Source organism: Podarcis filfolensis (assembly GCF_964270895.1).
Source record: "Podarcis filfolensis genome assembly, chromosome: 5".
Taxonomy (NCBI): domain Eukaryota; kingdom Metazoa; phylum Chordata; class Lepidosauria; order Squamata; family Lacertidae; genus Podarcis; species Podarcis filfolensis.
This window is the reverse complement of record NC_139608.1, coordinates 100017949-100044550: the sequence shown is the minus strand read 5'-3', so window position 1 is coordinate 100044550 and position 26602 is coordinate 100017949. Positions and strand designations below refer to the sequence as shown.

Here is a 26602-nt window from a genome sequence, read left to right as displayed (position 1 = left end):
TGAGTAGTACGGAAATTGGACTTGAAAAGGATTTTTTTTTGTTAAATTTGGCACGATCGGGGAAGGTGCAAACAGGAAGTCCGCCTCCCCGTCTTGTAAATATTTTAAAGCAAGGACTAGTTAACTAAGGTCGAAAGAATTTCTTTTTCTTTATTGGGTAAAAGATATTAATTTCATGATTTGGCAGTATAAGCATAAATAACCTTATCGGAGGATAAGAGCTAATTTTGAGAGCTGAAGTGCCACCCCCCCGGACCCGGGAGTGATCCGCGAGAGAGCCTGTTGAGGAGATATAGAAGAGTTTGACAGCTGTCAAAATTAGCTGTCAAGAAGGAAAAAGAGAACTTTGTTTCTACTGTCTCTGCTGGAAATATTTGTTGCAATTTGGTCATATTTTGTTGAAAATAAGGAAGAACTGATACAAACTAACTTGACTTTTGGATTTGAACTGGAAAGAATACTAAGTAACCAAAATCCCTCTAGAGGGGGATTTGGGACATTACAAGAATGGCTGGAGGAGGGAAAATTCAAGCTGGGCTGGACAGAGCTTTTGTTCTCTTGGGAAAGTTACAAGGCCAAATGGATGTTTTGGCTACAAATGTTGCAACTCTGAACTTAACAGTAAATAATATCATTGAATTTGATAAGGATTTGACTCAGGAAGCCCATGCAGCTGGACAAAAAGAGATATTTGAGAGTTTTGAAAGTATGGAGAAGGAGACATATGTTGATTCTGAAGAAAAGGAAGGAGGAGCTGTAATTTTGCAGATGACAAAGGAGAGCCAGAGGCCTGACATGATGGTTACAAAGGAAAATAAGAAATCGAGCCAGAGGCCTGACATGACGGCTACAAAGGAAAATAAATACTGGATGATGAAAATCTGGTTTGAATTGGAGATTGAAGAATGGAGAGATCTCCTTATGTGGAGATCTGAAGACCTATGGATTACAAATTTGATCAAGGTGGAAGTTAGAGCTTTCGGGACAATTGGACTTAAAAGGAGTAAGAAACAAGATTTGGGCTCCTTTTTCAAGTATGGAGGTCTGGCTGGAAGAAACATGGACTTTATGGGGACAGAGCTTCTCCGAGATCTGGTGTTTAATATTAAAGACTATAAAAAAAAAACCGGCAGAGAGGAACTGAGAGAGAATTAAGAGCCTCGGATGTGAGGTCTCCAGGCTGATAGTAGATTAAGACTGATGGACATTTGTTGGGGATCGAAACCGGGAAAGGGGGTGGCGGGGTTTGAGAATCCAAAGGGTGTATAACTATAATCTGTTTTTCTTTTATTTTGTTTTGCTATTAGTAAGAAAATTGGGGAATTCGTGGAAGGGAATTTGGGTCGGCTTTAGAAAAAGGTTTTAAGAATGAGTACTGATGTATAAATAAGGATGTTTATAAGTTAAAATGGGTTTTTTATTTAAACGAACTAAATATAAAAAGGTCAAAAATTGGGGATAAGAACTTGCTGAACTAACAATTTGAATTGGAATATAAGAAGGGGAGGTGTGGGGAAGTCAGGGAAATATGTCATGGAAAATATGGATTGTAAACTTTATGTGTTTTTTTAAATTTTTTCTTTTTGCTTTTTTTGATTTTTTTTTTTACTAAGATGGAAAAATTTTAATAAACATTTATTTAAAAAAAAAAGAGCTACATCAGAAACAAGGGGGAAGAAGGATTAGCTTGGGAACTGCTGCCCTGGTAGATCCTATTGCTTGAAGCAGTTGCCTCACCTTGCCTCACAGGTAGGCTGGCCCTGCCATCTTCTTTAATGAATGATTACTGAGCAAGGTCAAAAGAATTTATTGTTGTGAAAGGATTGACTAAGGGCATTGTGAGTCTAATTTAAGAACTAATTAATTAAGCCAGGTTTTAATGTGACTCAATCAGTAAATCAGTCAATTTTTGGAATAAGGAATGGTGAGTGATTTCTCTGTTTTGAAAGATCTTGACATCTCCAGGGGAGGGCCTGCTTCTATTCTGGGGAAAGTTAATTTTCCTAGTCTCCTAGGGAAAATATCTTGTCACCTGGAAAACATGATGTCTCTTTCTGGCTGTAATTCTACCATGTCAAGAGCTGGGTAGACAGTAGTTTCATAAGCCTTATAGACCCCTGCTGCATCATGCTCAAGACATCACAGAGATTTTCAAGGATTCCAGTTTGTGCTTTTAAGTGAAGTCGGCTGATTAGCATTTCTTACACTAAAAAGTGGATCAGAATGCAGTTGTTCTTTAATCTTTAATCTTCAAGATCCAACTTTTGTAATACACTTCTTGAATCAAAAAAGTCCCAAAAATTGTGCATGAAATGTGTATCTTAGGTTAAAGGGCTTACTAAAACCCATATTTTTAGAATAAAATGCACACAAACCAAACGCGCATTTTGTGAAAAAAGTGTTAAAAAATAATCCACATTTTTGTGCAGGGTTTTTGATTTTTTACAAAATAATACTGATTGATGCAGAAATAAGATGGAACAGTAGCGTGGGGCAGGGCGGGGGTTATCCTGAATCCACAAACATTTCCCTCTGATGGCCTCTCCTGCAGTCCCTAAACTAGCCTGTTATCTAGAGATGCAGTGGATGACACCAGTACATTATTGATGTGGGGCATAGATCACTGCCTTGCCGTGGCAAAGGGGCTTGAATAACTCAGAGAAGCTATGAACTATGCCGAGCAGGGCACCCAAGATGGACAGGTCATAGTGGAGAGTTTTGACCAAACGTGATCCACCTGGAGCAGGAACCGGCAAGTCACTCCTGTATCCCTGCCAAGAAAACTCCATGGACAAAGGCAACAGGCATATAAAAGTTATGACGCTGGAAGATGAGCCCCTCAGGTCGGTAAGCGTCCAACATGCTACTGAGGAAGAGCGGAGGACAAGTGCAAGTAGATTCAGAGCTGATGAAGCGGCTGGGCCAAAGCCGAAAGGATGCTCAGTTGCGGATATGCCTGGAAGCGAAAGGAAAGTCCAATGCTGTAAAGAAAAATATTGCATTGAATATTGCAATATTGAAAATATTGAAAAACCTGGAATGTAAGAACCATGAACCTGGGTAAGTTGGATGTGGTCAAAAATGAGATGGCAAGAATAAATATTGACATCCTGGGCATCAGTGAACTAAAATGGACTGGAATGGGCGAATTCAGTTCAGATGACCATCATATCTACTACTGTGGGCAAGAATCCCGTAAAAGAAATGGAGTGGCCCTCATAGTCAACAAAAGAGTGGCGAGAGCTGTACTGGGATGCAATCTCAAAAATGATAGAATGATCTCAATATGAATCCAAGGCAGACCGTTTAAAATCACAGTAATCCAAGTTTGTGCACCAACTACTGGTGCTGAAGAAACTGAAATGGACCAATTCTATGAAGACTTACAACACCTTATAGAAGAGACACCAAAGAAAGATGTTCTTCTCATTATAGGGGATTGGAATGCTAAAGTAGGGAATCAAGAGATAAAAGGAACAACTGGCAAGTTTGGCCTTGGAGAGCAAAATGAAGCAGGGCAAAGGCTAATAGAGCTCTGTCAAGAAAACAAGCTGGTCATCACAAACACGCTTTTCCAACAACACAAGAGACGACTCTACACATGGACATCACCAGATGGGCAACATCGAAATCAGATTGATTATATTCTCTGAATTCAAAGATGGAGAAGCTCTATACAGTCAGCAAAAACAAGACCTGGAGCTGACTGTGGCTCAGATCATCAGCTTCTTATAGCAAAATTCAAGCTTAAACTGAAGAAAGTAGGAAAAACCACTGGGCCAGTAAGATACAATCTAAACCAAATCCCTTACGACTACACAGTGGAAGTGAGGAACAGGTTTAAGGATTTGGATTTGCTGGAGTGCCTGAAGAACTATGGATGGAGGTTCACAACATTATACAGGAGGCAGCAACGAAAACCATCCCAATGAAAAAGAAATGCAAGAAAGCAAAGTGGCTGTCCAACGAGGCCTTACAGATAGCGGGGGAAAGAAGGCAGGCAAAATGCGAGGGAGATAGTGAATGGTACAGGAAATTGAATGCAGATTTCCAAAGAATAGCAAGGAGAGACAAGAAGGCCTTCTTAAATGAGCAATGCAAAGAAATAGAGGAAAACAACAGAATGGGAAGAACCAGAGATCTGATCAAGAAAATTGGAGATATGAAAGGAACATTTTGTACAAAGATTACCATAATAAAGGACAAAAGTGGTAAGGACCTAACAGAAGCAGAAGACATCAAGAAGAGGTGGCAAGAATACACAGAGGAATTATACCAGAAATATATGGATGTCTCATACACCCCAGGTAGTGTGGTTGCTGACCTTGAGCCAGACATCCTGGAGAGTGAAGTCAAATGGGCCTTAGAAAGCACTGCAAATAACAAGGCCAGTGGAAGTGATGGTATTCCAGCTGAACTATTTAAAATTTTAAAAGATGATGCTATTAGGGGGCTACACTCAATATGCCAGCAAGTTTGGAAAGCTCAGCAGTGGCCAGAGGATTGGAGAAGATCAGTCTACATCCCAATCCCAAAGAAGGGCAGTGCCAAAGAATGCTCCAACTACCGCACAATTGCACTAATTTCACATGCTAGCAAGGTTATGCTTAAAATTCTACAAGGTAGGCTCAAGCAGTATGTGGATCGAGAACTCGCAGAAGTGCAAGCTGGATTTAGAAGAGGCAGAGGAACCAGAGACCAAATTGCAAACATGTGCTGGTTTATGGAGAAAGCTAGAGAGTTCCAGAAAGACATCTACTTCTGCTTCATTGACTATGCAAAAGCTTTTGACTGTGTCGACCACAGCAAACTATGGCAAGTGCTTACAGAAATGGGACTGCCTGATCACCTCATCTGTCTCCTGAGAAATCTCTATGTGGGACAAGAAGCTACAGTTAGAACTGGATATGGAACAACTGATTGGTTCAAAATTGGGAAAGGAGTACGACAAGGCTGTATATTGTCTCCCTGCTTATTTAACTTATATGCAGAATTCATCATGCGAAAGGCTGGGCTGGATGAATCCCAAGCCAGAATTAAGATCGCTGGAAGAAATATCAACAACCTCAGATATGCAGATGACACAACATTGATGGCAGAAAGTGAGGAGGAATTAAAGAACCTTTTAATGAGGGTGAAAGAGGAGAGCGCAAAATATGGTCTGAAGCTCAACATCAAAAAAACCAAGATCATGGCCACTGGGCCCATCACCTCCTGGAAAATAGAAGGGGAAGAAATGGAGGCAGTGAGAGATTTTACTTCCTTGGGCTCCATGATCACTGCAGATGGTGATGAAATTAAAAGACGCCTGATTCTTGGGAGAAAAGCAATGACAAACCTAGACAGCATCTTAAAAAGCAGAGACATCACCTTGCCAACAAAGGTCCGTATAGTTAAAGATATGGTTTTCCCAGTAGTGATGTATGGAAGTGAGAGCTGGACCATAAAGAAGGCTGATCACCGAAGAATTGATGCTTTTGAATTCTGGTGCTGGAGGAGACTCTTGAGAGTCCCATGGACTGCAAGAAGATCAAACCTATCCATTCTTAAGGAAATCAGCCCTGAGTGCTCACTGGAAGGACAGATCCTGAAGCTGAGACTCCAATACTTTGGCCACCTCATGAGAAGAGAAGACTCCCTGGAAAAGACCGTGATGTTGGGAAAGATGGAGGGCACAAGGAGAAGGGGATGACAGAGGACGAGATGGTTTGATAGTGTTCGCGAAGCTACCAGCATGAGTTTGAGCGAACTGCGGGAGGCAGTGGAAGACAGAAGTGCCTGGTGTGCTCTGGTCCATGGGGTCACGAAGAGTCGGACACGACTAAACAACAAGGGTCATCTTACTGGAGCAATATATTCTTACAAAATCCTGTTCAGCATAAATCTCCTCTGTCTGGCTGAATGTGTGCCCACAAACAAAAACCACAGGGAAGCAAGCAAATTTCTTTTGGTTGTTCTACCCCCAGAACAACTTTAAGACACCTTGTACAAAAATCCTAAACAACAACAACATAGAATCATAGAACTGTAGAATTGCAAGATTCATCTAGTCCAACCCCCTGCAATGCAGGAATCTCAACTAACGCATCCATTACAGATGGCCATCCAGCCACTGCTTAAAAACCTCCAACGAAGGAGAGTCCATCACCTTCCAAGGGAGACTGTTCCATTGTCAAACAGCTCCTGCCATCAGAAAGTTCTTCCAGAAGTTTAGTTGGAATCTCTTTTCTTGTAATTTGAATCCATTGGTTTGGGTCATACCCTCCAGAGCAGGAGAAAGCAAGCTTGCTCCATCTTCCATGTGACATTCAACTTACCGTACATATGTTATGTGGAATTGGGGGGGGCACTATCTTGTCCTTCACCCCAGGCATCAAAATGTCTTGGAACAGCTCTGCTTGCAAATGAACACGCAAATGAACAACATGGACTGTAAACAGACTGCTCTGTCCAGCATCCAGCATCACCAATGACTGAGACCTTCAGAGAAATATCAACCTCCCCTCCTATGTCTCATCACCTCTTCTTCATGTTGTTCCTTTCCCTCTGCCTTCTCCACTTTCTTTCCATCTTCCCCACCTCTTCCATACTTTTGATTCCCTATCAAAGTTCTATTAAAATGTTTCTGGATGTAATGTTTGGACATAATATATATGTACACATATATAGGTCTTCTTCCACTCAAGTGTAAGCAAAGAAGCAGGACTGGCTCTACTGTTAGGCAGAGTGAGACAGTCACCTTAGGCAGCAGATGCTAAGGCTGGGGCAGTGATAGCAGCTGTCCAGGCACTTCCTCAGAGCCCCTTGGGCACTCCCATTCTCAGCAATCAGAGTGGGGAGGGCAGCTTATTGATGTCACGGGATGGCTGCCTGCCCCACAGTCTTCCAACACCTAGCCAGTATTTCAAAAAAGGAGGGGAAGCAAGATCCCTCCAAACAAATAAACCTATGTGAAAATTCCAGAAAGGCAGCAAGCTGCTTAGTAAGCAGGCTGTTTACTTTTGTTGTTGTTCTTAAAACCACTTTTAAGTGTTAGCATGTAGATGTTATAGGTGAAAAACACAAAGTAGGCTAAAAGGGCACCAAATGCCTTGCAGAAAGCGAGTGAAGAGAGCAGGCCCAGGAAACGCCTACTGTAGAAGTGCTCACAAAGTCTATATGCCTTCTCCAACTTGGTGCCCCCCGGATGTTTTGGAGTATATGTCTCTTCATCAGTCTCTTCATTAGTCCCAACCCAGAGTGATTGTTATCATACATATTAATACCTGCAATGTTTTGTTAGAAGTGACTGGGCAACTTGTGAAAGGAGGACACCCCAAATTCAGGACACCTGTACCAAAATGCCCTTTCTCATGTCAGCATGTATCTAATTTCAGGATGATGAATACTGTCAAAAGGTCATCAGAAAAGTGCGAAAGCCAGCACACACAAATTGGTTCAGTTAATCTCTTAAAGTTAGATTCTAGGGAGGTTTGTTGGAGGAATCTGTTGAAAGCAAAATACCAAGAGCATTTCCTTCCATGCTCCAATTTGCCTCTCTCCTCCCACCACATCACAGCACAAATTCTTGTTATAAATGTTTTTCACTTTAGCTCACTACAATGAACTTCTTTTAATTTTAAATCACACATTATAAATTACTTTGCAATGTACATTGTTTACATATTCATTGATACTTAGCTGCCATTGTTCCAACAGGTGCCTGAGGCAGTCTATATGTAAGGCTATAATCCTAACCATGTTTACTCAGACATAAACTACACTAAAGGTGGGACTTACTCCTAGGTAAATAGGGTTAGGGTTACAGCTTAGTTCCTACAGTGTATGTTAATATCAGGTGGCAAACATTTTACTATTGTTTTTTTCACACAGAAGTAAGTGATATCTTTGGTCACCTGTAGATTATAGCTGTGCTCCTCAGTTAAAGGCCAGGCTCTTCATCAAAGTGGAGAGAAGCATCTGCATTTCTGACTGTTTCAACCGAGGGAAGTCCTAGGACTTTCTAACATCAGCTTCAAACAAATACTTTAGGTTGTTTACTGTCCAAATAGATTCCCTCCCTCATCTTCTTCAGAAGCTTCAGTAAACACAAGTTTCTTTACATGGAAACCACTTAACGTGAAAGGCTGTGAAGCTGTCAATAAATTGTAAGATACACTAAAAATAGTTTATTTTTTGTTCTAAGCTTGCCATCACCCTGATGCTTAACATTTGGGGCTGAGAAAGAAAGAGTGGGGAATAGGAAGGAGGGGGAAGTAGAGGGACCTGACCCCCTGTGACCATGACTTTCTCGATGAATGAAGAGGGCTGTTTTTGAGGTAGTGATGGCTTATCTAAAAGTGTATGTTTAGTATTTACCACCCTTCAGTGCCAGCGCGTCTCTCTTCAGAGTGTGGTTCATAAGTCACTGGAAGAAACCGCATGCTGTTAAGACTTAACATTCTTTGAGTAAGCCTCCTCTCCAACTGGAGAGGGTAGTTACTGAATTTTTCCAAATAAATAAAGCAAACAAGTTACTTCAGGAAGAAAATCACAGCTATATGATTTATGATAGTGAGTTGGTCTGCTGAGCAGAGAATGAACCCAGTGAATCAGCTGTCACAGGCCACCCATCAAGGTCTGTGTTGCCTCCGATGTCTTCCCTCACTCTAAGTGGTACACAGCCACCAGCAGTTTAGGCCTGTCCTGGTTTTAACTAATGTGGGCAGATTCTTACTAGTTCCACTAATTTGCAGCTTACCTCTGAGCTCCAAAATGGACTGATATTAATGAGAGAATATAGGGATCCTATTTACAGCCTTCTGGCACAGAGAAATTCATTTTTTTAAAAAAATATTTTTTATTAACTGGCCAATCACATCAAATTAAATCACATCACATAAATTCCAAATTACAAAGCCAAATTTTTAAATTTTGTTGGGGGAACCCATACTTCAAGATCCAAAGGGGGATTCAGATCATCTTCTTATTACTTTGTTAATGTCCAAATCAGTCCCAATCAGTCCAAACAAAATTCATAATTCTATCCAGTCTTATCTTGGTGTTTCCACATCATATCTTGTTCATATAATTTCTATTTTTCCTTTACGATCTCTTCTGTTAGTCTCCTTAAGCCGATAAACAAAATAATAATCCTGTGTGGATTTCCCGTTCCTCCACTAAGTCCAGATGGTTTCCATATATCTCCTTCGTAGATAACATCGCTCTTTCCATCATAAATTTGGCATTTGTCGCTCTTAAGTCCCACCGAGAAGTTGATCCACAATATGTAAACAACTCCATTTCTCTCTTTCTCCTCCCAGACCCAAGAGCTCCAACAATGCCTCCCAAAATGGCGACGGCATTTTTAACTGCGTCATTCCAAAACTCTTAGCTTTCCAGCTTCATCTTGAAACATTGCTTTGGTTCGAAAGTTTATCTCCACACAGCCTTAAATCCACAGCTTAAGTCCTTAGTTTCTGACTCATTAGGGGAGGGGATTCTTGTTAAATCACATAATAAAAAGGAAGGCAGGTTTTTTCCCCCTCCCCCCTCAGTCATACCGTATCTTGACGTATCTTCTCATATTTTATTCTTGTCTTGTTATCAGAGATCTCTTCTGTCAGCACTCTTTACTCCCCTTTTTCCTTGAAGCATGTGCAATTTATCTCGTCCAAATTGTTTCTTTTGAAGATGCTTGCAACTAGCGGCGCGAATCAGGGACGGCGTCCAGGAGTGCCGAAATCCCACAGGAGGGCTTTGTGCCTAGTGCCCCCACCCCCACAAATTCGGGGGTGGTATACGGCACAGCAGGCAAGGGCCGTCCCCCCCACAATCCTGGGGGGGGTTAAGGAGGCTAATTACCCCCATCATAGCCTCCAAATTACCTCGTGTGGGTCGGAGAGATGTTATTGTCAGCCATCTTCCGATGCGCCACCTAGTGGCCCCTCCTGGCACAGAGAAATTCAAAAAGGTGCCTCCAAAATCAATGTTTGCTTTGCTGAGGGCCTCCTTAGGTGTACATTGGAAACAATTCCATTGATCTGACACAATTAAGTCATCCTGAAATCAGGTTTGCTAGCCAGTAGTAGTTTGTGGTCCAGAATCACGTAATGGTGTTGAGCAATACCAGACACCCCCAAGACAAAAGGGGATGGAAAATGCTGTGTGTGACATAGCAACTGATGAATGATGGCTAGAGATTATATAATGGGGCAAATGGATTGCTTGTCCCCTTTGTGAACCTGTGACCCAACTCATCATCTGGTAACCTTAAATTCATGAGTATTTTTAGAGACCTGTTTTCCCCCTGCCAAAACCCAGAAAGTGTGATGCACTGCATCAACAGTCGCATAGCAACTGATTTTATGTTGAATTAACTCCTCTTATTGGATTTTCCCCAGACTGAGTAAATCTGAATTTACTGTGGCAAAAGTGCAGATGTCATGTGGACAGGAGTGAAAAGAAATGGGACATGTGGAAGTACAAATCCATATTAAACTCCAATGTGGGTCAGCCACCATTTTGGTGGATGGATGACTGTGGCTTACCACCATCTTACTGCCTCAACCATTACTGTGACTGTAGAAAGAGCAGTTCCCATGTCAAAGCAGATAATGCATGAATTTGCCTTAAGTTGTAGAAATTACTAGGAATTATTACAATTACTAGGAATGATCTTCTTTGGTAGTGAATAGCTGGGGCTCCCAAAGAAGAACTGCTGAGGTAAAATAGGACTGATTTCTTTTGGTTAGTACTGTACTATTCTGTACTTCAGGCAACTGTGATAGACCTGTTTTTAAGAAGTCATACCCTCCAAATTCTTGCAAATAATAATAGGGAATCATCTATATTTTCCCCATTATCTTACAGTCTTCCTCTGCATATATTGCTGAGGCATCCTATGCCCAGCATTTGTATGCTAGATGCATTTGTTTACTCTTATAGCTTGTCCTGCTCTTTTAAAAGCTTACAAGACGTTTGGCACTTAGGTTGAAGCAGGATTAGGGAGCCTGTGCTCTCTAGTTATTACTGAAAATTGCCAATTATGGGATTATGGGAGCTGGGGTTCAGCAACATCTGGAAAAATGATTTTTCCACTTCTGGGAAAAATCTGCTGGTAAAAGTTCAATGTGAGAAGCAAACCAAGAGGATCAAGTATTTGTTAGAGACTGGAGTAAATTTGTAGTTTACTTAAAAAACCAAAGTAAACAGTTAAAATCATTGCTAGCATTGTAATGTGAAATTGATTACAATAATTAAAGGTAAAGGTAAAGGACCCCTGACCGTTAGGTCCAGTCACGATCAACTCTGGGTTTGCGGCACTCATCTCGCTTTACTGGCCAAGGAGCCGGCGTCTGTCCGCAGACAGCTTCCAGGTCATGTGGCCAGCATGACTAAGCCGCTTCTGGTGAACCAGAGAACCAGAGAAACGGCACAGAAATGCCGTTTACCTTCCCGCCAGAGCGGTACCTATTTATCTACTTGCACTTGACATGCTTTTGAACTGCTAGGTGGGCAGGAGCTGGGACTGAGCAACGGAAGCTCACCTCATCGCGGGGATTCAAACCGCCGACCTTCCGATCGGTATGCCCTAGGCTCTGTGGTTTAGACCACAGCACCACCCAGATATACAATAGTTGGATAAAGTAAACGATGCAGAAAACTTGAACTTTTAATATAAGAACCCATGGGAGGGAGGGAGGGAAGTCCTTGAGATTCAGTGTTTGAATTGGTTAGAGATAAAGTGTATAAAAATGTGAAAATCTTATTAAAAATTATTTGTAAAAGCAAAGTAAGTTTCACTGACCTGTGAAATGGCAGTCTGCACCCTCTCATGCTTTAGTGTTCATGTGCATACATTTATAGAGATGGATGCTAGAGATGAGGAGTGTTCCCTCTCCCATGCCTCCTCAGAGAGCAGACTTCTGGAGAGCCTGGGGAGAGAGTTGAACCCTGAAAACAATTTTAGTAATTCACATCAACTCTTTTCAAAAGTATTTCCCAAAGACAAAATTGAGAGATTTAGACTGTTGCAAAGGCTGTTTCAATGGCAGTGTGCATGTGTGTGTGTTGTGGGAAACCCAATTCATTTTATGCAGTCTGATATGGAACAGTTCTCTACTAGTTACGAATCCACTCTTTACCACAGATGATGTCAGAAATCTATTTTAAAGTTCTTTTAATTAGCATTTCTGAGCCTCATGCTGGAAGCAGCTGTAATGAAGTCATTTATGACACACACAGTTCAGGAGCCAAATGAAAGACTGTAAACCAAATTCCAACATAATGTAATAATGGTTAATCGTCAACAGAAGTAACATTTAAACAAGTTGCTTTAATACATACTTTCTTTATCTTCTAAGTCCAACAAACTGGATAGAGCTTTTCTAGTAATTTAAACCTAGTGTAGTAGGCCTATACAATGCAGTATAGTAGGCCTATACAATTATGCCTTGGGGTGACCTAATTCTGCTTGCATTTAATAGATTGATCTGCAGACACTGTGTAGTTGGCTGTAAGCACAATTACTGTAATAATTCATGCATACAACCATCTGCAATTGTCATTTCTAACATCACTCTTTCGTCCCCATAAATTTATTGCAAATAAATAAAATAAGGCTACAAGACCAAAAGTCTTTAATCATTTACTCAAAAGTAAATTATAAACCTGAAGGCATTCATCACATGAGGGCAGCCATCTTGACTTCTTCTCAATAAATTAAAAATATTTAATATGATTCTGTCTCAAATAACTGATGTTATTGTGTCCAATGTCCAGACACAGAATAATTATTATTCGGGTTTTCCACAATTCTGTCTATTTTAACTTTCAGAAATAAGTCTCTTGGCCAGTCTCTGTCTGTACTGAAGCTTAAGGCCTCATAGACTTCTTCTTCTTCTTCTTCTTCTTCTTCTTCTTCTTCTTCTTCTTCTTCTTCTTCTTCATTAAATAACACTTCTAAATCATCTAGCTGTGTGCATAATTTTATTATGTTTCATAATTTTAAAGATGGCTAGCAAAATTTGCACTTTACTTTCTAACAGAAATTTAGAATATGGCTTGGAAACTAATTGTACATTAAAAAATCTGTCAGATTTAGTTAAGTTCTTTTCTAGTCCACAATTAATAGCATAGCATGTGACTTGCTGGATGGTTCCTAGATGAATAACATTAGGAAAGCATTGTTCGTGCAGCCATTTTGGCTAGTGGTATTAACAATAATTTTTGGTTGTGTAGATAGTTATTTGTGGCTTCTTTTAGTTGGGTGGGATCTGCAAAACCTATATTTTGTTTGTATAGATATTTAGGCTTTTATGGGTTATGTTTGTTATAATTGGTTTTAGTGTTTATACTGTTTTTCTGAGTTACTTTGGGTCACTTTTGTGAGGAAAGTGACATCATCATCCTCATCTTTGCTCAGATACTTTCATTCCTTCAACGAGTAGCACAACCTGCTGAAGCAGCAAATAAATGCGTAGAAGTGGATCTCACTGGTTGCAGTGCCAGTACAAATGGTCCATACTCTGCGATCAGAATCTAGGAGGGGGTTGTTAGTGCTGATGGAAGTTGCAGTCTGGGCCTTCTGGTACACATTTGGATTACCGAGGAAGCGTTTAGAGTCATACTTTGCATATATATTTCTTTGAACCAGAGCAGGGGTAGGCAACCTAAGGCCCGGGAGCTGGATACGGCCCAATCGCCTTCTCAGTCTGGTCTGCGGACGGTCCAGGAATCAGCGTGTTTTTACATGAGTAGAATGTGTCCTTTTATTTAAAATGCATCTCTGGGTCATTTGTGGGGCATAAGAATTTGTTCATCTCTCCCCCCCCCCCAATATATAGTCCAGCCCACCACATGGTCTGAGGGATGGTGGATCGGCCCCTGGATGAAAAAGGTTGCTGACCCCTGAACCAGATACAAAATGTTATTCACTTGTTGAGTGAACCAAGTGTCTACAAAGATAAGGATTCAGTGTTTTTCAATAGTAGAAACCCCACATTGTAACTCAGGAGACACTGATCAGAATTTTCCGCCCACTTGCGTGTGCCAGCAGCTAAATATGGCCCAAAGGAAACCAACTCTGCTGTTTGCTGGCAACTGAAGACACTGAAGTGTTTTTGATTAAATGAAACTAGCATCTAAGCCCGGGGAGGGAGGAGGGAGGGCAAACAATATCACTTAACGATAAAATAGTACTATGTGAAAAGCGTTATCTGTAAACATCAGAGAAAGTGGATCACACTCTAGATCACACTAAGATCACAGGCCAAACTTCAGGCATGTAGCAATTCATCAACAACTCTTTGCTAAGAACCAGTTTTAAGAACAACTTTTTACCTTTACTAGAGCCAACTGTCAAACTGTTTAAAATACCACTGAAAGAGAAAAATGGATTAGCACAAGTGTTTATTCTTACAAAATTCTTGTGCCACATTAGTCATGAAGGACAATGGAAAGAACGTAAAAAATGCTGGTTTTATAAGGAAGTCAGAAACTTGAAGAATTATAGATTAAGTAAACAAATGTGAAATTGGAACATATTAAAATGTCTTTTTTTAAAAAAAGAGAGACAGTTTGTAAGACAGGAAAAATATGGAAGTGTCATTTATTGCTAAAAATTACTCATCTTAAAACGATGCCATGAATGTAAACTGCTCTCTGTAAAATAGATATGATCACAGGTCAGGCACACCCACAAAGTTAGGTTTTCTAAAGCTCATGTCATTGACTGCTTCCACATGGATGAGCACCCTCAGCTGTAGTTCCTTATAAAGTAAGGCTCTTTTATCCATAGCAATCGTGTGCAAATAAGTTAAGTAGTAAATGTCAAGCTTGGAAATTTCTTCCTTGTACAGTGGTACCTTGGTTTAAAACCATAATCCATTCCAGAGGTCCATTTGTAAACCAAAACAGGTTGTAACCCAAGGTGCGCTTTTGCCAATGGGGCCTCCAAAATTTTTTGTTTGTAATCCAAAAAAATGGGTTGTAATCCCAAAAAAGTTTGCAAACTGGGTTTGACATGTTTGTAATCTAAAACATATGCAAACCAGACTGTTTGTAAACCAAGGTACCACTGTGCAAAGGAAACCACCAGGACATTTTAAGATAATGCATCATTATGGATGACTGAGGCCATGTACATAATGCACGACCCTTTTTTCTGTTGAAGAGGGCATGGACTGTGTGGTGAAAAGTGGAAGAGGGCTGAGTGTCTTCACAATAATGCGAATATATTAAATTCAAATTAGGGAAATATCTTTATTATGCCCACCAAAATGCCACAAAGTTTTTACACTATTTTGTGGTATTTTGATTGGCCTAATCAAAAATATTGCCCTAATATGCATTTTGGAATCGCCATATTGCTGGCACATCACTGCAGATCTGCAACAGTTTTGTGTAAATGTTAAAAAGCAGAAGGGGGAAAGTAGGAGTCTTGTGTTGCTCATAACACAAGTGCTGTAGATAGAGAGTAGAAGTACCACTCTCTGGAGTAGATTTGTCAATAGAATCACCAATAATTTCCAGTATAATTTCTTCTGATGTTTTCTTTGAGGATGATTTTTAATGTAGCCACTTTGTAATCATGCCACTACCATGAGTTTTAATTTCCTGAGCAATTTTTTGTTGGACCCATCCCAAGAATTCTGGCTTAGCCTCTTAGCTCTGCATGTGGGCTTCCCTTGTAAGAACAGTATTGGAACATCAGCCTTTGGCCTGTTCCACCAGGGTCTTCTTATGTTCTTATGTCTGAGGAAACCAAAGGGGGAATGACCATGGCCCCATGAGAACTACTGACATATCCTGGGTGATCCAGTGCTTGAAGAGCTTCGAGACTGTGATCCATGATCAAGGATGTATGTAGCTACACACAGGAACAAGAAAACTCGCAGAAGGGGCTTGGAAATGATTTGAGGGCCTCTGATATCAGGACACCTGACTGATAAGGACATAATGATATATGGACTGACATTGCCGTGAACCAGGAAAAGGGGCGCTGGACTAATCTAGAATGAGAAATGTCTTGTGTAATTAATCTATATTTATGGAATTAGTTTAATACTAATGAAATATTAAAAGATGTTGGAAAGGATGTAATTGGCTTTAGCAAAATTTAGTCTAAATTTTGAAAGTTTAATGATTTGGATATATAATCAAGGGTAAGATAAGAGGTATGAATTTGCTGAACATATCGTTAATTGGAATACAAAGAGGGAGGTGGGAGGGAGTCAGGAAAATAAGTTAAAAAGGGAAAAATGGTGAGAAATTGAAAAGAGAGATTTTTGATTTTCTTGTTTTTTCTTCTTTTTTTGTTTTTCTTCTCTATGTTTTTTCTATGTTTTTTGTGTTGAATTTATTGTTTAAGATTTTGTAAACTTTTTTTCTGTCTTGTTAAAATCCAATAAAATATCATTATAAAAAAAAAAGAAAAAAGAGACTGTGATCCATGATTGTTTTGCAACCTTAGGACTAGTTATACGTATACTGTGATTTTGTTTGCTGACTATTCTATGAGGATGCACAAAAAACACACAGATTTGGCAACTTGGAATGGTGATATTGGGTCATTCTATTTGTAAAATTGGAAGAATATTAATATACCTACATCATCAACTTTCTGTTTAATAAAGAATAAAAAAAAGTTTGTCAAGAGTATTTGTAGCAAAAGGTCAGGCCCCATTAATTCCCTAATGGCATTTCCCCCTCAGCATTTAGGCTGATTTTATTTCTAATGTGAAAATCAGTCACTTTTTGTCAAGCAGCAAAAACATTTGATAACATTGGTTGTGGCCTCCTTTCTTGTAGAATGTTTGATGAAAATCCACCGGCAAAGGCAACTGTAGCAGAAGAGTGCTCTTTATCATGAAACTATTGCCTTAAAATCTGCTCTTTTTCCACTTGCAAGTCTGTTGGGGCTCTCATGGTGGTGGAGGAAGTGGGTGTGGATGTTATGGTCATCCTCAGTAGAGGAATGGCCCCTTTAGGGCTGGTGTTAGCAGAGCATAAACGAGAGAGGTTCTTAAATTATACTTGATTTGTGGAATGTTTTGTACTGCCAGAAAAGCATGGTTTGAATCAGTGAAACAGGATTGCTATTTTGGTATAGCTTGTAAGGACATTCTTTCTGGGCAACACATTTAACTCATGTGTCTTAAGAGTTCTTATTTAGCCGGCGTTTTTCTGTTTGGATTCCTTTCTCTTTTGCCCCTCAGCTGTGGTTGTCCCCCAAGATTTTAAGGCTTGGGGTCGTTTTCTCAATTTATCTTCTCTCTCTGGCAGCTATAATCCATTTAACTAACAATATAATTTTAGCCTGATGAGTATAAAATCATCTTATCTTTTTTATTTCTTGTGCACACAGTATCTTAATCGTGACCCTTCCAAACCTCTTGCCTGTTTTCCCAACTCTGTTTTTGTTCTCTCTTTCTGTGTTGGATCCCTTACTATCTTTCCTTCTTTGCAAGTATGCAGTCCATTCTAGGTCTTCTAATCTAAAGAATTCTTCAGCTTTTGCCCCTTATTAAGCCCACTAATTAATAGCAGCAGAGTGTTGCCTAACTCCACCCATTTAAGTATACTGGTACTGGGGGAAATTAGTTCAGTTGTCTTTTTGTGTCATATATTTATCTTCTTTGCATTTTCCCTCTTGTTTCAGTTTTTACTATCTCTCCTTTGACTTGTGTTTCTGTTGGATAGTAAGCTTTATCTGGATTCATTGGTACCTATCCTTCACCAGGATTTTGGTGCCTTGGCTGCTCAGGTGGATGGTTCTACCCAGTGCTTTTTTCTTTAAAAAATGTTTAGGGGTACTCTCATTTTGACTCAAGAAAACCACCATTTTATAGTTCAAATTGGAAAAAATAAATTCAGTAAATGGACAAAAGTGCAAAGATTCACAAAATGATTAGGGGTATGCGTCCCCCCAGACAAAAAACCACTGCTTGTACCTAAGTGAATAGGTAGCTGTATGTAGGAAGGATAAGGATGCCCTCTTTGGGAGCAGGAAAATCCCCACCAATCTGTGGCAATTGCTATTCAAGGCATCTACCTCACACTTGGGTGTGCTGGTACTAAAGCCCTTAAACAGCCTTTCTTGTGAATTTTTTTTTTTAGCAACCTACCTGAAATCTTGCCATCCTTGAACTATATCAGGAAGGCTTCTTAAGTGCCAGGCACCAAGAGGCCAGAAAAGTACCCAGTACATATATCTACAGGGTATCCAAAGCCCTTCAAACCATTCCTGTTCAAAATCTAAGTACTGTACCATTTGGAAAATCTTTCTGTTGAAATACTGGTGCTGAATGGTAAGAACCATCCATCTTGGTAGTTTCCAATGTGAGCACATTGCTAGCAGGGCATTTACCTGTGACTCCTGCATTGCAAGGGGTGACATGACCCTTGTGGCCCTTTCTAACCTTGCTATTCTATGATGCTGTGGAGTCTGAAAATCAGACCAATGGGGAGCTATCAGGATTAACTCCAGATTTCTGCTTCTTTATTTGCTATAAGTTTGATGAATAGTAGACATAGGACACTGCCAAGTAGAATGATAGAATTGTAGAGTTGGAAGGGAGCCTGAGGATCACCTAATCCAACCCTCTGCAACCCAGGAATATGCAGCTGTCCCATACAGGGATCGAACCTGCAACCTAAGTATCGTCAGCACCACACTCTAACCAACTAAGCATACAGCAGATCTCCGTATGTGTATCTGAAGAAGTGTGCATGCACACGAAAGCTCATACCAAGAACTAACTTAGTTGGTCTTTAAGGTGCTACTGGAAGGAAAAAATTTTTTTTTGTTTTGACTATGGCAGACCAACATGGCTACCTATCTGTAAGCAGATCTCTTGATACTCATGAGCCAGATAAATTTATGTCTGAATATAAAGTTCCCACTTGTCTGTTCTCCAGGGTCATACAGTAAATGGTAAGCAGAATGCATTTCCAGTAGTGCTATCTTTGTCCAGCAGGCACCTTTGATTAAGTCTTTTATACTGGGTGGCCTGCTCCATATTGATGGACATTTCACCTACTGTGGCATTTGAGTAGGTGCACCTTCCTTGTCCTGCTTGAAAGGGGGTTGGACTCAATGGCCCTTGTGGTCTCTTCCAACTCTATGATTCTATGATTCTAAGATACAGGTGACTAGGATGAGGAGAAGGTGGCTTTAACTGGTGCAAGCACAGACACTGTGTGGGTTGAAAGCACTTTTTCTCCTTCCTCCCCTTCCCACCTGTAGTCATGTGCTTCATGTGAGAAAGAAAGTAGAAAAAGAGGTGAGAAGGAAAAATAAATACATAAAGTAAAGAACAAGGCAAAACAGGATAAATTCTCTAAAATTCACCTGGAACTCCAGTTTCCAGCAACTATGTCAGTGCAGATCTAGACAATGGAAAATGATTCCCACCTGCTGAGATGGCAATCAGTCGCTGGCCAGCTTGGAGAGGTCACTCCATCAAGTGAATGCCTGACCTCTATCCTACTAAGCAAACTGTATTGTTATGGATTTAGGGCAAACCTTAGAAATGAATAAATGCCAGGGTTTTGGTTATTTGTGATATGAAAAGAGAATGCAAGCGGCAAAGGAATTTCTAGGCTGGTTTATGCAAACCAGCCCGGCTGGCTTAATGAAAAGCAAACCTAACATGGCAAAAGGTGTTGACGGGACACTATGGAGAGCAATCCTTTAATTTGGGGGGTGAGTGATGGGGTGTACATTTGAGGGGACAGGAAAATGGAGTTTTCAAGCAAGGGGTTTTCTGAGAAGGAGGAGAGAGAGAGCGGAGATCCAACTTTGAGGAAAGCAGCTGAAGGTTGCCTGCACTGCTACCTCTCGAACTGTGTATGCCATAAGATCTAGACTCCCTCCATGCAGAATGAAGGTATAAATAGGTGAATAAACCATATTTCGTAAAGCACAACAATCTCCACCATGTCTTCCATTCTCTAAAGTGACACAGACCCTGTGGGGGTGCCTGGGACGCCATGGGCTCTTGCCACTGCTTGGCAGAGAGGGACAGGCACACGACTTTTGTAACAGTATTTTTCTGAAAAAACTTATAAAGAATAGTGAGAATAACTTCTAATATAAGAAGCATAGAAAAACTAGGCTGTTAAATATTTCAGCATGTAAATTATCTTATTTTTGGAAACTTTATTTATTGCTAAATGCAATGAAGTTAAGCGAGTTTAAAATTCTCTCTGCAATGATTTCTCATGAATTATTACATTATACATATGTGAAAAACATACAGATATCTTCAATACCTTCTCATTTGACTTGATTTGAGAATTTAGAAGCCTTTAGATGTGTTCTTTCATTTTCAAAAGAGTTAGCTAAATACACTAAGGCTAATCCATAATCAGAGCACATCCAGTGAAATCAATCAAATTAAGTTAGTGAAGTCCACTGGTTCAGAGAGTCTGCTCTCAGTATGACTTAATTCAGATATTACCCCTTGTGTTTCCAGACGTAAATGGTAGTGTTTCCCACCTCCAGATTCTAGTCAAATGGATTTGGAATGAAAAATAAGATTCTACATCCATTTAACAGATAACATGTATAGAGTTATAAATGAGCAACCATATGAGCTTCTTCTCAAAGAATGTGATACTGAAGTTATTCAACAGGGACTTGTTAGTTACTGCATTCTTCAGCCATTACTGAAACCCTTGTGATAAAAAGTTGCCATTGTAAAACCCTTTATCTTTGGAGGCATCCTTTAACTAGATGGCCATGAAAGTGAAAATCAAAGACTAAAACAAATAAGGCCGTCTGATTAATCTTGAATCAATAACTCAATTCTCAGTGTCTTAGAATGATCATCTGCAGCATTTAGTTTAGTAACTACATACATTTTCTGTGATTTTAGAGGGACAGTTTCTTTTGTTCTGCATCTAATGTAGATTCTTCATGTAATAAAGAACTCAGTTGTTTCTGTGCACAAGAGAGGAACAATTCCAGACTTGATAGGCTACGTTGACGGATAACACAATCAATCTGTGAGGACAAAAGAAAAATATACATAGAAAAGTAATCTGTATTAAGAAAAAAAATTGCAACTATAATCAGTGAACACTTTGCCTTATTAAACGACACTCAGCTGTATCCAGTGCTAGTTCTACCTAGAGTAAATCCATTGAAATTAATGGCTATAACCAACTCAGGCCCATTATTGTTAATAGGTCCACTCTGTGGAGGACTTTGGTTGGACAGTGTTCTTGAAGCTACCAACATGAGCTTGACCAAACTGTGGGAGGCAGTGGAAGACAGGAGAGCCTGACCAGGGGGTCACGAAGAGTCGGACACGGCTAAACGACTAAACAACAACAACAACAATGGAGGACTTAGTCAGATACAACCCACTGGACGTTTGTGGGAATTCAGTACACTGCATATTAGAAAACATGACCAATGGCTGATTTCCTTTCAGCTTCAAATATGAAAGAGAAAAACAAAACCTAAATCTGTGAGTCTACGTAGATATTTCATCATTATAAGGCAAGCAGTGGCTTTAGATCATCTTAGCTGTTCCTGCAAATTGAGCCAGAATATAAATAACCATCAACAGGATTTCCACATATCTAATTGTGTTGTCAAATTTCTTAACTAGGAAAGCAAGCCATGTATTTTTTAATAATCTGTTTTTAATGAAATTTTAGAATACATGTGCTTCACTCCTTCATTCTCTTTAGCTACTGAATTCCTTTAATATGATCTCTGAATAAATATGACACTTTTGTTCCCTTTAGTGCATATAAATCAAATTTAAGGGATTCCCAGGGAATTGTCTTTGTTTTCTGCTTTTGTTTTATAAAAATTAAGTTGCTTGTTACGTGTAGCAAGCAGAAGATGAGTAACAACATTGGAGAAGCTCCAAATATTCCATTAAAATACCAGCCTGCTAGATTGGTACTCCAATGAAACATTCATTTTTTCCCCAAATGTAGCAAACAAAACTTAACAAAGTACTGAATCAACGCACAAAACCTTAAGAGGTCAAGAGGCTCTGCAGAACAGCTGGACCCTCTGGGTCTAGGCATAGCCACAGCAAGCCTGGCTGAGAGCTGTAGGAGGGCCCTTGGGCAATGGTGGCTCGAAGTAAGAGCAGCTGTGTCGGTGCTCCCTAGTAAAGAAGCAGACTTGCAACTGTGCAGAAGAAAAGGGGGGAAAGGTGTAGCTAGACTGGTGGCTTCGCATGGCTTAGCACTGTCCCTTTTCAGCACTTGCAGTCAAGCTCAGCGTAAGGCCATCACCAGCCTTCTCAGTGGTTTGGCTGGGACCATGAAGACCCCAGCAGAGAACCCAAGCAAAGCAGCGGAGTACCTCAAGGAACACTACAAAATTGTCGAGATGCAGCAGGAGCTGCTGGAGAAGATTGAGCAGCAAGTGGCCAAGCTGGATCATGAGAACGCCTGCCTGCAGCTCCGGGCACATGCAGGCTGCTGCTTCTGCAACAGCAGGCAGCCCTGCCCACCTCGCTGCTGCTGGGAGACCTCCAGGAACGCACCACTGGTGATAAATCTGAAGATGAAAGTTCAAGAAACCTCAGGACTCTGCCTATGAACTGCAGAGAAAAGTTGGCAATAATAGGCATGGTGTCTTTCAGGCACACTTGCTCACCATTACTAAGTTGCCAATGCCTGCAGAGGTCCCCCCAAACAAAGTTCCAAAGCCAGGAAGATCTTTGGCCCATCTTGCTGCTCGAAGGCAGACCATTCACCCATTAGCCGCTCCACGGATGGACCAAAATAGGCAACAGACTGCTGGAAACTTTCAGTCACAGTGCAGAAAGGTCTCCAACCTGTTGGCCACAAGATCCGGAATGCTGTCTGCAGACAAACGCCGGCTCCCTCGGCCTGAAGCCAGATGAGCGCCACAACCCTATAGTGGCCTTTGACTGGACTTAACTGTTCAGGGTCCTTTACCTTTTCCCTTTACTTGCTTATAGTAGTAGCATATAGGAATGGTGTGCATAGATTTCATCATCATCATCATTATTACATCTATTATGAAGGTGGTGGGAATAGGTGCCTGCTGTTTCAAGATTTCAAGGGTTGGTTTCTAGGTTTCAAATTAAATCTCTGGAGCCTCAGTGGAGGAAAGGTTTGCTGCCGTCTCCCCACCCGACTCCTTCATAGCTTTTCAGGCTGGAAATGGCTTGTCTCATTCAACACCACATGAACCTAACCACTCAGCTGATGAACAGAAGTGTACCTGTTCTCCTCATGCAGATATTAAAGGATATGCACAGTATCCTGCCTCTGACAGCAGCGGATGCTCCAGAGGAAATACATGAGACGCCAGAGGGTTAATGAGAAAAGGAAATGGTTGCCACTGAGCTCGTTAGAGGCACAACTTCATTTGTTATTATTTAAAAAAAACACCTCAAAGTCAAATATTACCCCATTTATCTTTATATTCCCATTTATAAATCTGGGGCGGTGGGGAATCAGAACTAGCTTAAGGATAGAGGGTGGTGGTGGGGAACCAAGCAAACAAAGCACAAAAGGATCAAGTTGCTCATGGAACAAGAACACTATCACACTGTTCCTATAATTCTTATTATGTTTTACTGAAAGCAAGGTGGTCAGAAAAACTGTTCATATGCACCTCCTTCCGCGAAGGAAGGATGAGATGGTGGTGTTCCACAGGAAAGGCAAAACAGGAGAGGCATATAGGGTCTGCCTTAAATGTCAGGTGCCACCTCCTTTTCTCGTAGTTTTCTCTGGAGCAGCTGTCTGTTACGAAAAAGGAGCAATGCTGCTGAGTGCTCCAGATGGCTGGAAAGCCAAACAGGATGTTGATGCCAGAGGCATTTTTGTGGGATATGAAAAGGGTCTCTACAGAGTAATTTTGTCTGAATCTGGTCAGGTGATTCTCACAAAATTTCTAGAGAGTGCTCCTGAAAAGGAGAGAGTGATAGCACACACATTTCCCACAGAGGACGATTCAGATGATGATGATGATTTCACAGAGTACAGTGGTACTGAGAGCGACAGTGATAGCTCAGAGAGCTCTGTTGTCACAGTCATTGAGAGGAAATCTCACACAATGGATAGACCTTCACAGGTGAAGGATGAGCCACTGTTAACTATTGGAACTGGTTCTCCTAGGAGTCCTGAGACAGAACCAGTGAGCAGAGAGGATCAGCACCTCATACGCAGGTCTGAGAGAGTCACAAAGGCTGAACCACCCAAAAGGTACTCAGAAGAGTATGCTAATTTAGCTGTTGCATGTGTTGCTGTTGTACACAACCGAGGACAGGTTGGAGCTGTGTCTAGGTCAGAGACAAAGACACAACAGAGAGTTGCTAGCCAAGGTAATGCAGATGCACTCATTCCTTGGAGGCCAGACAACCAGAGAGGTACACTGGGGAAACCAGTGGCGGGTAGTTCCAAGGGTGGAACTGAAACAACAGGGGGGTGTTATGTGTATAACAACTGTTTGTTTTCTTCTCTGGATCACGCTATGCTTGCCGCAACACGCATTGATTCTTTTGGGGGAGGTTGTTACGAAAAAGGAGCAATGCTGCTGAGTGCTCCAGATGGCTGGAAAGCCAAACAGGATGTTGATGTTATGGGACTGTACCGTGGGAACCAGGGACAGTCTATTATGTGCTCTGAGCACCGGATGTTAGCTCAGAGTGGCACATGACCCTGTACTGGAAGTACATGGGTGGAGTTATTTCTCTCTGTGGCTGCTGATGTGAGGCAGTGCAGACATGTTTTCTGTGCACTGCTGGTAAGACAGAAATAAAGGCATGTAAATACATTTCTGTCTGTCTCTCTCCCCTCCCTGGGAGTGAGGGAGGAGGGATGGTTGTGTTCTTCTCACGTTGAGGAGAATCGGCCGATAGAGACCTCGCCTTGTCTTGCCGGGAGTCGCTGACGGGGAGGTCAACATGGAATCAAAGCCGGGCACCTGGAGAGTGCCAAATTCCTCTGACAAGGCTAGAGATTCAACACTGTCCTGCCCCACCCTCCCCCTCCAGATCATCATGGGACAAGCCAACTGCTTCTTCTGGCTGAACAGGAAATTCCCACCCCTCAACTGATACCTGGGAGTGCCTCTTTTTTGCATATGCAATACTGCATGAAATATGGGGAAGAATATTGGCTTTAGTTGTTACAAAGTCATGGCCAGCATATCATAGCCAAATGCACATGGCAGGCCACACTCTGGATCTTGTTTTCTCGACTGGGCAGGAAGAGGGTGATTTGAAGGTGGGGGGCATTGACATCAGTCCCTGGTCGTGGTCAGATCACTTCCTGTTGAGATTTAGGATGTCAGCACCTTTTCCTGTCCTCAGAGACTATTAGGAAGGTCTGCCCTCGGAGGCTGATGGGATTCTAAATGGCTCTGGGGTTTTTCCAGCTGATATGACTGGTGCTCCTGTCGAAGCCCACTCTGGAACACCCTAATGGCTTGGGCTATTGACATGATTGCCCCTGAGTGCCCTCTCCCACTTCATGGAGCCCAATTGGCCCCCAGGTATACTCTGGAGATAAGGGTGAGGAAACAAGCTGGGAGATGGCTTGAACACAAGTGGAGGAAAGATTCGAATGACTTCAACCGAACAATGGCAAGAGCTCATTATCAAACCTACCTAGTGGCAGTGAAGGCAGCAAAGAAGGCATACAGTGGTACCTTGGTTCTCAAACACCTTGGTACTCAAACAGCCTTGGTTCTCAAACGCCAAAAACCTGGAAGTGTTTTCGAACGTTTTTTGGAAGCTAAATGTGGCTGTCAGCTATTGTTTCCGGGGCGCCTGCACCAATCAGAAGCTGCGCCTTGGTTTTTGAACATTTCAAAAGTCAAATGAACTTCTGGAATGGATTATGTTTGGCACATTTATTTTTGCAATTTATTTTGCATTTTTATTTCTGAGGCTTTTTTGGTTAATTTGTTTTTGTGACTGTGTGGAACCCAGTTCAGCTACTGATTGATTGATTGTGTGACTGCAGAAATGGATAAAATCCAAACAATGACTATCATCAGCGGACTTCCGGTCAAGATGGTGGCAGGCTAGGCAGTCAGCCCCAGAGCTCCACAAATTTTAACTGAGTTTTAATTGATTTTATCTCGTTTTAACTTGTTTTAGACCAAGTATTTTATTTTTCTTAATCACAACTGTTTCTTTTAACCTGGAGCTTGAGAGCAGAAGAATGTTGAGCTGTGAGCAGAGAAAGTGCCGGATGAGTCAGCGCCTTGCAGATAAGGAACAATAGACGACACCATTAATCTTGAAAGCCTGTGACTCCCACGGCAAAGGAGCTCAGCAACTGGTTTTAATTACTTGCCTAGAGCAGCAGCAGCTTTGACGCTGCCCTGCCTGCCGGGTCTCTCCACAGTCTCACGACCACCCGAGGCTGAAAGAAAGCGGTGAGAGTGGAAAGCTGCGAGGCTGCGAGGCTTCGGGTTGCTGAAATTACACTCCAAGAGGTGAAGAAGTAGTTTTCGGCAGAGAGGGGTGAAGTGAGAGGAGAAGGAAGTTTAAATCAATCAAACAAAAGCCTGGAAGTTCACAAAGCGGTGAGACCTTCTGCTCCAAGTAAAGCCTGCCTGCACTTTTCCCGGAGACCGAATAGGGGAGGGACGGGGGACTGGATA

The 26602-nt window shown here is 41.3% G+C and overlaps 2 protein-coding genes across 22 annotated transcripts in view; one reads left to right on the top strand and one right to left on the bottom strand.

Moving 5' to 3' along the window:
- Positions 1 to 26602, top strand: part of LOC310763441 (potassium voltage-gated channel subfamily KQT member 1-like) — a 793949-nt gene that overhangs the window by 4669 nt on the left and 762678 nt on the right. The window lies entirely within an intron of this gene.
- Positions 1 to 26602, bottom strand: part of CCDC91 (coiled-coil domain containing 91) — a 191677-nt gene that overhangs the window by 2489 nt on the left and 162586 nt on the right. For 20 of the 21 annotated variants that reach the window (XM_083615802.1, XM_083615790.1, XM_083615786.1 and 17 more), the window contains one exon: positions 20123 to 20989. In XM_083615802.1, coding sequence (XP_083471928.1) covers positions 20858 to 20989 — 132 coding nt within the window. In that variant the 3' untranslated portion in view covers positions 20123 to 20857. Of the gene's footprint in view, positions 1 to 20122; positions 20990 to 26602 lie in introns of those variants that run through there. The other variant, XM_083615784.1, reaches the window with a different exon arrangement.